This window comes from Scyliorhinus canicula, chromosome 12 (genome assembly GCF_902713615.1).
Source record: "Scyliorhinus canicula chromosome 12, sScyCan1.1, whole genome shotgun sequence".
In the NCBI taxonomy this organism is placed as follows: domain Eukaryota; kingdom Metazoa; phylum Chordata; class Chondrichthyes; order Carcharhiniformes; family Scyliorhinidae; genus Scyliorhinus; species Scyliorhinus canicula.
This window is the reverse complement of record NC_052157.1, coordinates 26,699,083-26,711,985: the sequence shown is the minus strand read 5'-3', so window position 1 is coordinate 26,711,985 and position 12,903 is coordinate 26,699,083. Positions and strand designations below refer to the sequence as shown.

At 46.8% G+C, this 12,903-nt stretch overlaps 1 protein-coding gene across 2 annotated transcripts in view; it reads right to left on the bottom strand.

The window, feature by feature from the left end:
* Positions 1–12,903, bottom strand: part of LOC119974409 (NAD(P) transhydrogenase, mitochondrial-like) — a 94,517-nt gene that overhangs the window by 53,175 nt on the left and 28,439 nt on the right. For both annotated transcript variants that reach the window (XM_038813250.1, XM_038813249.1), the window contains exons 4-5: positions 8,227–8,444; positions 5,606–5,693 (exon numbers count right to left, since the gene is read on the bottom strand). In XM_038813250.1, coding sequence (XP_038669178.1) covers positions 5,606–5,693; positions 8,227–8,444 — 306 coding nt within the window. The remainder of the gene's footprint in view (positions 1–5,605; positions 5,694–8,226; positions 8,445–12,903) is intronic.

The following is a 12,903-nucleotide window of genomic DNA, read 5'->3' as shown; positions in this document are numbered from 1 at the left end:
GACTTTATGCTTTACGAGAAGCTAGAAACATGGGCATTCGTGAGTTTACTGCAAGTCCCGGATGGTGTACGCGGTTCATGAAAAGGCATGACTTTGTGATAAGAAGAAAAACAAAAATTGCACAGAGACTCCCCAAAGAATTAGAAGAAAAAGTGATAAGTTTTCATAGATTTGTTATCAAACATCGCAAAGCTAACAGATATAATTTATCGTGCATTGGAAACATGGATGAGACACCCGTGAATTTTGATATGCCATCAAACTCAACCGTTAATAAAGTCGGCGAAAAAAGTATCTTTATCAAAACTACAGGGCATGAAAAGACACATTTTACGGTTGTACTAACGTGTATGGCAGATGGGACGAAACTTCCTCCAATGGTCATCTTCAAACGGAAATCAATGCCCAAGGTAAAATTTCCAAGTGGTATAATTGTCCATGTCCATGAAAAAAGTTGGATGAACGATAATGGCTGCATAATTTGGCTGAAGAGAGTTTGGGAATCAAGAGCAGGTGGTTTACTACGCCAAAAAAGTTTACTTGTTTGGGATATGTTTAGGTCACATCGAGTGGATGCCGTTGTGAAAGCTGTTCGCGAAGCGAACACCGATATAGCGATCGTTCCAGCTGGCTTGACTAGCGTCGTTCAGCCACTTGACGTATCCATCAATAAGCCATTTAAAGACAATCTAAGGAAGAAGTGGAATGACTGGATGATGGCAGGAGATAAATCATTTACGAAGGGAGGGAATATGAAGGCTCCGGATTTGGCTCTATTGTGTTTGTGGGTAAAAGAGGCATGGGCTGGGATAGATGGCGATTTGATCGTTAAAGCATTTAAAAAATGTGGAATAGCAAATGCTTTGGATGGAAGTGAAGATGATGCTTTATTCGAAGATGCAGGAGAAGAGGATGAAAATATTGAAGACCTGGAAGATGATCAGTATGACGACTGCCTCGATGAAGAAGAATTCAAAGCTTTATTTGACGATGACAATGAAAGCGAATTCGAAGGATTTTAGTTTACCTGCATTAGTTTGTTTTAATGATGTTTTTACATTTCAATAAATGTTAAATAACCAATGTTTTCCTGTTTCATATATCATTATGTTCAAAAATAAATACCTGTATAACAGTTTCATTGACTACTGGATGCTATTTGACTTATCTTGGCCAGCACTTCACACCCGCAATTTTTGTATCTCGCGTATCATGCGACCCCCGAAATTTAGGCCAGCATTTTAGACCAGCGATTTTTGTACCTCGCGTATCATGCGACCCCCGAAATTTAGGCTTCAAATTAGGTGCTCAAAAGTCGCATGTTACGCGAGTATATACGGTATTTCTACAGGATGGTGCATACATTTACAGGAAACACCAAAATAATAAAAAGAACCTGTTGAAAAGGATTTTATGTGTGTGCAGAGGGTAGATCAGATGTGGAACAAAGAACAAAGAAAAGTACAGCACAGAAACAGGCCCTTCGGCCCTCCAAGCCTGCGCCAACCATGCTGCCCATCTAAACTAAAATCTTCTACACTTCTGGGGTCCATACCCTCTATTCCCATCCTATTCATGTATTTGTCAAGATGCCCCTTAAACGTCACTATCGTCCCTGTTTCCACAACCTCCTCCGGCAACGGGTTCCAGGCACCCACTACCCTCTGTGTAAAAAAAAAAAACTTGCTTCATACATCTCTTCTAAACCTTACCCCTCACATCTTAAACCTATTCCCCCTAGTAATTGACCCCTCTACCCTGGGAAAAAAGTCTCTAACTATCCATTCTGTCTATGCCCCTCATAATTCTGAAGACGTCAATCAGGTCGCCCCTGAACCCCTGCGTTCCAGTGAGAACAAACCAAGTTTATTCAACCTCTCCTCATAGCTAATACCCTCTATACCAGGCAACATCCTGGTAAATCTCTTCTGCACCCTCTCTAAAGTCTCCACATCTTTCTGGTAGTGTAGCGACCAGAATTGAACACTATACTCCCAAGTGTGGCCTAACTAATGTTCTATACATTTGCAACATGAGTTACCAATTTTTATACTCAATGCCCTGGCCAATGAAGACAAGCGTGCCGTATGCCTTCTTGATTACCTTCTCCACCTGTGTTGCCCCTTTCAGTGTGGACCTATACACCTTGATCTCTCTGACTGTCAATACTCTTGAGGATTCTACCATTCACAATATATCCCCTTCCTGTATTAGACCTTCCAAAATGCATTACCTCCCATTTGTCTGGATTAAACTCCAGCTGCCATCTCTCCACCCAAGTCTCCGAACGATCTAAATCCTGCTGTATCCTCTGACAGTCTTCATCTCTATCCGCAATTCTACTAACCTTTGTGTCGTCCGCAAACTTACTAATCAGACCAGTTACATTTTCCTCCAAATCATTTATATACATCAGCGTTTTTCAAACTTTTTTTCCGGGGATCCATTTCTACCAACCTTCAGGATCCAACCCGGTGACCATCGCGACCCACGCTGGCTGACCTTCGCGACCCATGCTGGCCGACCATTGCGACCCACCATTTTCTCTTACGTTGTTTGTTGCTGACAAAAATGGAGGAAATAGTTTTCGGTCCCTTTGGCCTCCCAAACTTGGAAAAAAAAAGGCCGTGATCATATTTAAAAAATGCGGCCGCACTGCGCACGCATGCCCGATCATCGGTGCGCATGCGCAGTGCGGCCAAATATTTTTATCTCTTCCTGGTCATTTTGAAGGCCGCTCACAGCTGGCATTATTAAACGCCTGCTGCAGCAACTGTTGCGTGCGGATGGCTCCACGACCCTCCCGACACCTGCCCGTGACCCACCCACGGGTCACGCCCCGGAGTTTGACAATGCCTGATATATACTACGAACAGAAAAGGTCCCAGCACTGAACCCTGTGGAACACCACTAGTCACAGCCCTCCAATCAGAAAAGCACCCTTCCATTGCTACTCTCTGCCTTCTATGACCGAGCCAGTTCTGTACCCATCTTGCCAGCTCACCTCTGATCCCGTGTGACTTCAACTTTTGTACCAGTCTGCCATGAGGAACCTTGTCGAAGTCCATACTGAAGTCCATATAGACATCATCCACTGCCCTACCTTCATCAATCACCTTTGTGACCTTGAAAAACTCTATCAAGTTAGTGAGACACAACCTCCCCTTCACAAAACCGTCCTGTCTCTTGCTAATAGGTCCACTTGCTTCCAAATGGGAGTAGATCCTGTCTCGAAGAATTCTCTCCTGTAATTTCACTACCACTGATGAAAAGCTCACCATCCTGTAGAATTCCCTTCCAGAAACAGCAGCGTAATATTCAGACTAAATAGTAAAAATCGTAAATTTTTGCCACAGTCCCATGGTGATTTAACCCGAGAGTCACCACACCTCTGGCGAGGGGCAAGATTGAGAAGGTGGGGCCTTCATGAATAACCTCAGCCAGTACGGGAATGGAACCCGCGCTGTTGCCATCACTCCTCGACTGCGAACCAGCCATCCCGCCAACTGAGCTAAATGACCCCAGACTAGCTTTTAAAAGGAAAGCAGTTTTGTTTTAATGTATATTCTTTCAGGGGGAAGGCTAAGCCAGAATTTATTGCCCATCCCTAATGCCGTTTGGTGGTTGTGGGCCATCTTTTTGAACCGCTGTAGTCCATGTTGGGGTAGGCATACCCATGGTGCAGTTAGGGATTTCAGTATTTGAATTTAGCATGGAGGAAGGGAAGCAGTGTGGAGGATTAACTGGGCACCTCTTTTAGCCAATGCATCATCAATGAATTTCTCAAATTACAATATTACACTACAATATAATATGAAACCCATTGTGTAATCATTTAAGACTGATAAGCAAATGAATATTTCTGGAGGAATGGAAATGGAATAAAATATCAAATAAAATATCGAATAAAATGATATTTTAGCCTAGAATCCTCTATAATGTAGAGATTTTTTTTTTTTACAATTGTTTAACTAACCTGATGCCACAAACCTGCCCAATATCGAAAACTGCTGAGGTGTTCCGAGGAGTTTCATCAGTGTTTATCCAACCTAGAATACCTTTCAATTCTACAGCACGCTATCAGAAATTTCCCAGATCCCCAACATGCTTTACCCAATACTCTAACTGTATAGGCAAAAGTCCAGGTCCATACAAAAAAAACATAAAGGACCATAAACATATCTTTTTAACAGCTTTTGTTATCGGTTTCCTGCTAATTCAGTTAAGTATCCTCCCACAAAAGATTGCATATTTAGGATCAGCTTTTTAAAAATTTTCTTTTTTTATTATCAATTTAGAGTACCAATTGATTTTTTCCAATTAAGGGCCAATCCACCTAGTCTGCACATTTTTGGGTTGTGGGGGCGAAACCCACGCAGACACGGGGAGAATGTGCAAACTCCACACGGACAGTGACCCAGAGCTGGGATCGAACCTGGGACCTCAGCGCCGTGAGGCAGCTGTGCTAACCACTAGGCCACCGTGCTGCCATTCAATATGATCACAGTTGATCCTCTATCTGAACACCAGACTCCCACACTCTACCCATACCCCTCGACACCTTTAGAGTCTAGAAATCTATGTTTCCTTCTTGACTATGTTCAGCAACTTGGCCTCTTCAGTAGTCTGTGGTACAGCATTCCACAGGTTCACCACCCTCTGAGTAAAGACGTTTTTCGTCATCTCAGTCCTAAATGGCCTACCACATATCCTGAGGCTGTGACCCCTTGTTCTGGACACCGCCCCACCAGCAACCCCCTCCCCAGCCAGAGCAAACAATATTCCTGCAACCATTCTGTCCAGCCCTGTCATAATTTGTGTTCCAATTTGATCCCCCCTCATTCTCCTAAATTCCAATGATGTAAAAGTTGTTGTTGTCCGATATAAGGATTTATGTCAGTGCAAATAATCAGATGGTTAAATGTCATCTAACATGAGGGTCTCGTTCCTCAAATACTTACCCTAAAAGAGCTAACAGTTTGCATACCGACTGTGTGTGCAGTTGTTCTTTATTCAGTGGGTAGGTTTCTCACTAATTCAATTAATTAACTCACAAGAATACAGGAGCTGGACAGGGGGGAAATTGGAACGTGCTGGATGTACTGACGTCTAACCCATGCAAGAGACACTGTATAATTTTACCATTGTTTTTTTAAAAATAAATTTAGAAGACACAATTAATTTTTTCTAATTAAGGGGCAATTTAGCGTGGCCAATCAAACTACCCTTCATATCTTTGGGCTGTGGGGGTGAAACCCAGGCAAACATGGGGAGAATGTGCAAACGCTACACGGACAGTTACCCAGAACCAGGATCAAACCTGGGACCTCGGCGCCGTAAGACAACAGTGCGCCACCGTGCTGCCCTAATTTTACCATCATTGAAGGTTTGCAGTGCAAAACGTACCAATGTTAACCAAGGAGTTCATCATTTTGGATTAAAAAGCATGATTCAGGGGATTGTATTTTCAGAGTGCGTTATGTTGAGACTATGATGGGTTCTGTCAGGGTGAACAGTATAGAAGCAGAACTGGAGTCGGGCAACAATTCAGCAATGGTCCTACTGAATTTTAAATTCATAGCAGGAGCTAGTAAACCAAGCTTACCTTTGCAGGAGGCACTTTCCCAGCAGCGGTTATCTGACCTGTGAAAAACCTACCGAAATGATTAGCCGCCAGGATAACAGACTTGTACCTGAAAGAAATAACCAGATACATTTCAGAACATTTTTAGTAAGGAACAGCTAATTAAGACACCAACAACAGATCGCATTTATCGAGCATCATTAATATTGAAAATCCCTGCAAACAACTTTGGAGGGAGACAGATCCTAAATAATCTGCAAGAAGGTGTGGGAATTGACCAAGGATGCTTTTAAAAGTAAAGAGAGAAGCAGCATTGGGAGGTTTTGGTGGAGGAATTCCAGTGATCAGGATCAAGGCAACAGAAGGCTGAGCCCATTAATGGTTAGCTTACTGCTCCTCATACATCCATAGGCTGCAATAGAATCATAGAATTTATAGTGCGGAAGGAGACCATTCGGCCCATCGAGTCTGTACCGGCCTTTGTAAAGAGCACCCACCACACTTAGGCCCACACCTCCACCCCATCCCCACCCAACCCTTTTTGACACGAAGGACAATCTAGCATGGCCAATCCACCTAACCTGCAAATCTGTGGGAGGAAGCCGGAGTACCCAGAGGAAATTCACGCAGACACAGGGAGAACATGCAGACTCCACACAGTGACCCAAGCTGGGAATCGAACCTGGGACACTGGAGCTGTGAAGCGACAGTGCTAGCCACTGTGCTACCATGCCGCCCAATAGGTGTACTGCAGCTGTAAGGTCTTAAAGAGCGACCTTGGGATGTGACAATCGTGGACAAATCAGAGAACCGCGTCGGGGATCTTTGCAGGCCGGACGTACATTGGACAAACTTGATCTAGGTTTGCATACTTGAATATGGTCAAATGGAATCTACTATTATATAAATTATTTCTTAAAATGTAATATTCAATGCAACATTGTACTGAAGGAGGATCATTTTTGCCCGTAGAGAACTAACCTATTGACAGCTCTAAAGATTCTCGCGAGTCTCACTTGTTATTTGAATCACAGCATAGAGAAAGCACAAAGAAGTGAACAACCTAGATTCCAGTCTATACTTTGGGTCTTTGGCTATATTAATCACAAGTGCCTCTTGTGTTCAATGTTGTTTGTTCTGTAATTCTTCAAGCGCATACTAAAAGCAGTTCATTTTTTTTCTTGATACTGACAAGACAGCATTGATAGATATCCCATCCTTTGTTGCCCTGAGGACACATAGTGCCAATGTTGCTGAGTGGGACAGAAGCAGCATTTAGGCTAGATGAGATAAGGAGGGCAGGGCGAGCGTTCCTTCTCTGAAGTATTAAAATCAATGTATGAATTGCGTCTTTTCAAAAATCCCACAGATTTTTAGTAATTTTTCTGGTGTCATCCCACAAATCCCCCGACATATTGTATTCAGCTTCTCTCCTTGTCATAGTGAGATTTATATTCACCCGGTAAATTATTAACACAGTACCAAATCCACTGAACCACAATTTCCTATAACAAGCTTGTTTTTAAAAAGATTTGCATTTTAAAGTTTTTTTCACTGACAGTCACAAGTGGTTTTTGAAGTGGTCACTATGCAGCCTGTTTAACGACAGCAGAGGCCCACAAACAGCTCATTAGCTCAGATTGAGGGATAAATACTGGTCGGGCATGCTCTGCTTCGAAATAATGCCATGGGATATTTCACACCTACCCGAGCTGGCAGTGCAGCTCAGTATTCTGCTGCTTCCAAACGTTGTTGTTAACTGTTTGAACTGACGAGACACAGGGACAAAGGGTAAGTATGAAATTAAATTAAAATCGCTTATTGTCACAAGTAGGCTTCAAATGAAGTAACTGTGAAAAGCCCTTAGTCTCCACATTCCGGCACCTGTTCGGGGAGGCTGGTACGGGAATTGAACCGTGCTGCTGGCCTACCTTGGTCTACTTTAAAAGCCAGCGATTTAGCCCAGTGTGCTAAACCAGCCCCAAAAGTACTGACCCAACTATCACTCTCCACATCTCTTTAGTCTTTTCCCTAGTTAGTTCATCACCATTTTTCACACATATCCAACATACAACCCCCTACATTCTGCAACCCCCCCCCCCCAAAAAAAAAACCTACATTGTCTACTTTGCACTTAGTTTTATAATTTCCTCTCCCAGAGTTCTGCCAGTTGCAATTTTCCTCTTGAGATCTGTCTGTTATTCCTTGGCTGCCTCAACAGACTCAAAGTTTGCACCTGCCCCCCCCCCCCCCCCACCACCACCAATCCATAATGAAAAGTGGAAAAGAAACATAGAATTCCTACAGTGCAGAAGGAGGCCATTCAGCTCATCAAGTCTTCATTGACCCTCTGAAAGAGCATCCTACCTAGGTCTACTCTCCTGCCCTATCCCTGTAACCCCACCTAACTTGCACATCTTTGGACACTAAGGGGCAATTTTATCATGGCCAGTCAACCTAACCTGCACACCTTTGGACTGTGGGAGGAAATCAATCATTGGTAATAATTAATAGTACACATTAGAAACAGTAGAGGCTGAAGCATTGATCACTTGGGGATTACAAATGTTAATGCATTCCAATAGCTTTAAAAACATGTTTTAAAACCAATTTCAATATTTAAAAAAAATTGTTTGTTTTACCCTGCTATGTTAGCCATGGAACTAAGAGCGTCATATCCCTGAGCTATTGTAACTCGAGGGACCTGGTCCATCGCCAGTACAGAGGCCTTGCGCTGAGCAAGTTTATTCATGAGCTCAGAGTTTTGGGCTGGATAGATGAAACTGATAAGAGTGGCTTTCTCTTTTAGTAGCTCTGCTTCATGTGCTCCCAAGGTGTTATTGAAGGTTGGAGCTCTGACCTGCAAAAAAACAAACATTAAAAATATTTAAACATTTATAATAAACATTTAAAACTGTGCCAAAGTAAGAACTATTCTGACAGACAGAAACACTGTTAAAAGCAACACTGTTACCACACTTGAATTTGCCAGATAGGTTTAAGTCTCCTGAAACAATAATTACAACTATGATTTATATTAGATACTGTTTATATCGATACTGTTTATATCGATACTGTTTAATATAAAGAAATACGCATGGTTCTTCCCGAAGGAGAAAATGTCCTGGGCATTGGCAGAGTGTATTGTCACTTTACTAGTAATCTTAAGACTCAAGGTATTGCTCTGGAGACCTGGGTTCGAATCCTACCATGACAGATGGTGAAATTTGAATTCAATAAAAATCTGGAATTACGTTCTTCCGGTGGCAGCTATGAAGGAGTAAGTCGCACATTTGGTGGCTCCCGCTTGGGTCGGACTTTTGGACCTTTTCCCTCGATTTTCTATCGAACTTGAATTGTAAAACTGACGATAGAGACAATCGTGTATTGAATTCCCACATCGGTGCATGGAGAGAAGGACTAGAAGTGCTCGTAAAGGCAGAAACAGAAAGACAGAGAAGGCTTGGGCTGAAGCTGCAGCAGGAGACAGCATGGCGGAGAACCCAGCGGTCAACGGAGCAGCTGATGCAAGTTATTCAGGAAGGTTTTGCTAAGCAGAAACGGGACTGCTTGGACCCGATAAAAGAGTCAATTGAGCGGCTGGAGCTTAGGTTGGACGGCCAAGATCGGGTGATCCAGAAGGTAGAGAAGGCGCTGGCTGAGCAGGAGGAACATCAAACTGCGGTGGAGTTGGAGGTGGGGATGCTGAGAGACCAGCAGAAGAAGCTCCTGGAGAAGGTGGTGGACCTAGAGAATAGGTCCCGCCGGCAGAACTTGAAAATCGTTGGGCTCCCGGAGGAGTCCGATGGAGCGGACGCTGGGGCATACATCGCAGACATGTTTGAGAAGCTGCTGGGGGATGGGGCATTCTCCCAGCCCTTGGAGGCGGACAGGGCTCACACAGCACATTCACGAGGAAGCCGCACACCCCCCCCCCCCCGGAGGGCAATGGTGGTGAGATTCCACAGGTAGTTGGATAAGGACCGCACTCCAAGCAAACACGGAGCTGTAAGTGGGACAACAGTATCCTGCGGGTTTACCAAGACCCGAGTGTGGAGGCGGCCAGGAGAAGAGCAGGCTTCAACCACATTAGGTCGATCTTTTTAAGAAAAAGGTCAAGTTCAGACTGTTGTATCTGGCCCGTCTCTGGGTCACACACGAGGAACAGCACTTTTATTTCAAGCCGCCTGAGGACGTGCTGGACTTCACAAAAAGAAAAGGACTGGTGGTAGACTGAGAACTTTTGAACTTTGCTGCAACATTCATGTTTTTGTTTAGTTTTTTCTCTTCTTTTTTTAAAAAGTTTCTCGTTTTGCGGAAGCTGTTTGTAATGCCTTTTGCATTGATTTGGGACCTGCGGCAGAGCTGACTGAGTTAAGGGCCTGGATTCTCCCCTACCCAGTGGGGCGGGGGGTCCCGGCGTGTCGGAGTGGCATGAACCACTTCGGCGTCGGGCCGCCCCAAATGTGCGGAATTACGGGCCAAGCCCTCACATTGAGGGGATAGGCCCGCGCCGGTTGGTTCCCACTCCGCCAGCTGGCGTGAACGGCCTTTGGCGTCACGCCAGCCGGGGCCGAAAGGTCTTCGCTGGCCGGTTTAAGTCCGCGCATGCGCCGGAGCGTCAGCGGTTGCTGACGTCATACCAGCGCATGCACAAAGGAGGGGGTCTCTTCTGCCTCCGCCATGGTGAAGACCATGGCGAAGGCTGAAGAAAAAGAGTGCCCCCACAGCACAGGCCCGCCCGCCGATCAGTGGGCCCCGATCGTGGGCCAGGCCACCGTGGGGGCACCCCCCAGGGTCAGATTGCCCCGCGCCCCCCCCAAAAGGACCCCGGAGCCCGCCTGCGACGCCAATCCCGCCAGTCAGGTAGGTGGTTTAATCCACGCCGGTGGGAGAAGCCTGTCAGCGGCGGGACTTCGGCCCATCGCGGGCTGGAGAATCGCCGCGGGGGGCCCGCCGACCGGCGCAGCGCGATTACCGCACCCGCCAAATCTCCGGGGGGTGGGGGGGGGGGGGAGAATTCGGGACACAGCGTGGGGGCGGGATTGACGCCGGCCCCGGGCGATTCTCCGACTCAGGGTTTTCATTTGCACTGTTGGGGGATGGAGGTGTGCTTCTTTAGATCTTGGTGTTTTTCTGTAGGGCAATTGTGTGGGGATTGTTTGATGGAGTATGTTTGAATGAGCGTGGGGGGTGGGGGTGGGATTAATAGGTGGGAGACTATCCGGCACCAGGGATGGGGGCCACCAAGCTAGCTGGGCGGGCTCACTCACGGAAGCGCAGTGGGGGGTTTGCATATGTTCGGTTTATTAAAGGGGCGGGTTACAGAGTGTTGTTACTAAGGGGGAGAGGGGGGGTAAATATTCTGCTGATGAGGGAGGGACTTGGGCTAAGGGACAGAGAGGAGGTTGGGGGCGGAGGCTGCCTGGGGACGGGCCGGTGGAGGCGCGGAGCACTGGCTTGAGGTGGGCCCAAAAAAGGGATGACTGATCGGCGAAGGGGGGGGGGGGGGGGGGGGGGGGGGCAATGAGCCCACCAACTAGGCTGATCACCTTGAATGTTCGAAGGTTAAATGGGCCGGTCAGGAGGGCACGTGTGTTCACGCATCTTAGGAGAATGAAGGCGGACGTGGTAATGTTGCAGGAGACTCACCTTAGAGTAATTGACCAGATTAGACTGAGGAAAGGCTGGGACAGTCAGGTCTTTCACTCGGGACTAGACTCAAAGACTAGAGGGGTCGCGATCCTGAACAATAAGCGGGTGGTGTTTGAGGCGTGTAGAATAGTTTCAGGAGGTCGGTACTTTATGGTCAGTGGGAAATTGGAGGGGGTGCAGGTGGTATTTGTAAATGTGTATGTGCCAAATTGGGATGATGTAGAGTTTATAAAGAGGATGCTGGGGAAGATACCGGATCTGGACTCGCACAGGTTGGTCATGGGAGGGGACTTCAACACAGTTATTGACCCTGGCGTGGACTCATCAAGCTCAAAAATGGGCAGGGTGCCAGCAATGGCAAAGGAACTAAAAGGGCTCAAGGAGCAGATGCGGGGGGGTGGTGGTGGTGGAGGATCTATGGAGATTTGGGCAGCCGAGGGTGAAGGAGTTCTCCTGCTACTCACTTGTGCATAAAGTGTACTCCAGGATTGATTTCTTTATTTTGAGCAGGGCCTTACTGGCAGGAGTGGTGGACACGGGGTACTCGGCGATCACAATCTTGGACTGTGCTCCGCACTGGGCTGACCTGCAGGTTAGTAAAGACAGTAACCAGCGCCCGCAATGGAGGTTAGATGTGGGACTTTTGGCTGAGGAAGGGGTGTGCGAGCGGCTGAGAAAATGTATTCAGAACTACCTGCAGGTCAACGACACGGGGGAAATTTCAGCAGCGATGGTCTGGGAAGCACTGAAGGCGGTGGTCAGAGAGGAGCTGATCTCAATACGGGCCCATAGGGAGAAGGTGAACAGGGCAGAGATGGACCGACTGGTAAAGGAGATACTACAGATCGATAGGAGGTATGTAGAGACCCCAGAGGCAGGGCTTTTAAGGCAACGGTGGAGGCTATAGGCAGAGTTTGGCTTGTTAACCACAGGGAGGGCGGTGGAGCAGCTGAGAAAGGCGAGGGGGGGGCGATCTATTAGTATGGAGAGCAGGCCAGCAGAATGCTTGCACAGCAGCTTAGAAAGAGGGAGACAGCCAGGGAGATAGGAAAAGTAAAGGATGGAGACAGGAACATTGCTGGAGATTCAGCAGGGGTGAATAAGGCGTTTCGGGATTTCTACAATAGGCTGTATAGGTCGGAACCCCCTACAGGGCTGGAGGGGATGAGGCACTTCTTGGAGGGGCTGAATTTCCGAAAGGTGGACGGGGAGCCTGTAGAAGGGCTGGGGGCCCCGATCGGGATGGAAGAGATAGTGGAGGGTCTGAAGGCCATGCAGTCGGGTAAAGCCCCGGGGCCGGATGGGGACCCAGTGGAGTTTTATAAAACGTTTTCTGGGATATTGGGGCCGGTGTTGGTGAGGATGTTCAATGAGGCAACGGAAAGAGGGGTGCTGCCCCCGACGATGTCACAGACCATGATTTCGCTAATTCTGAAGCGGGACAAGAACTCGGAGCTGTGTGGGTTCTGCAGGCCGATGTCCCTGTTGAATGTGGATGCCAAGCTGCTGGCTAAAATTTTGTCCTCCAGGATTGAGGACTGTATTCCGGATGTTATTGGGGAGGACCATACGGGGTTTGTTAAGGGGAGGCAGTTGGTGGCCAATGTAAGAAGGTTGTTAAACGTGATCATGATGCCCCCAGAAGGTAGGGAGGTGGAGGTAGT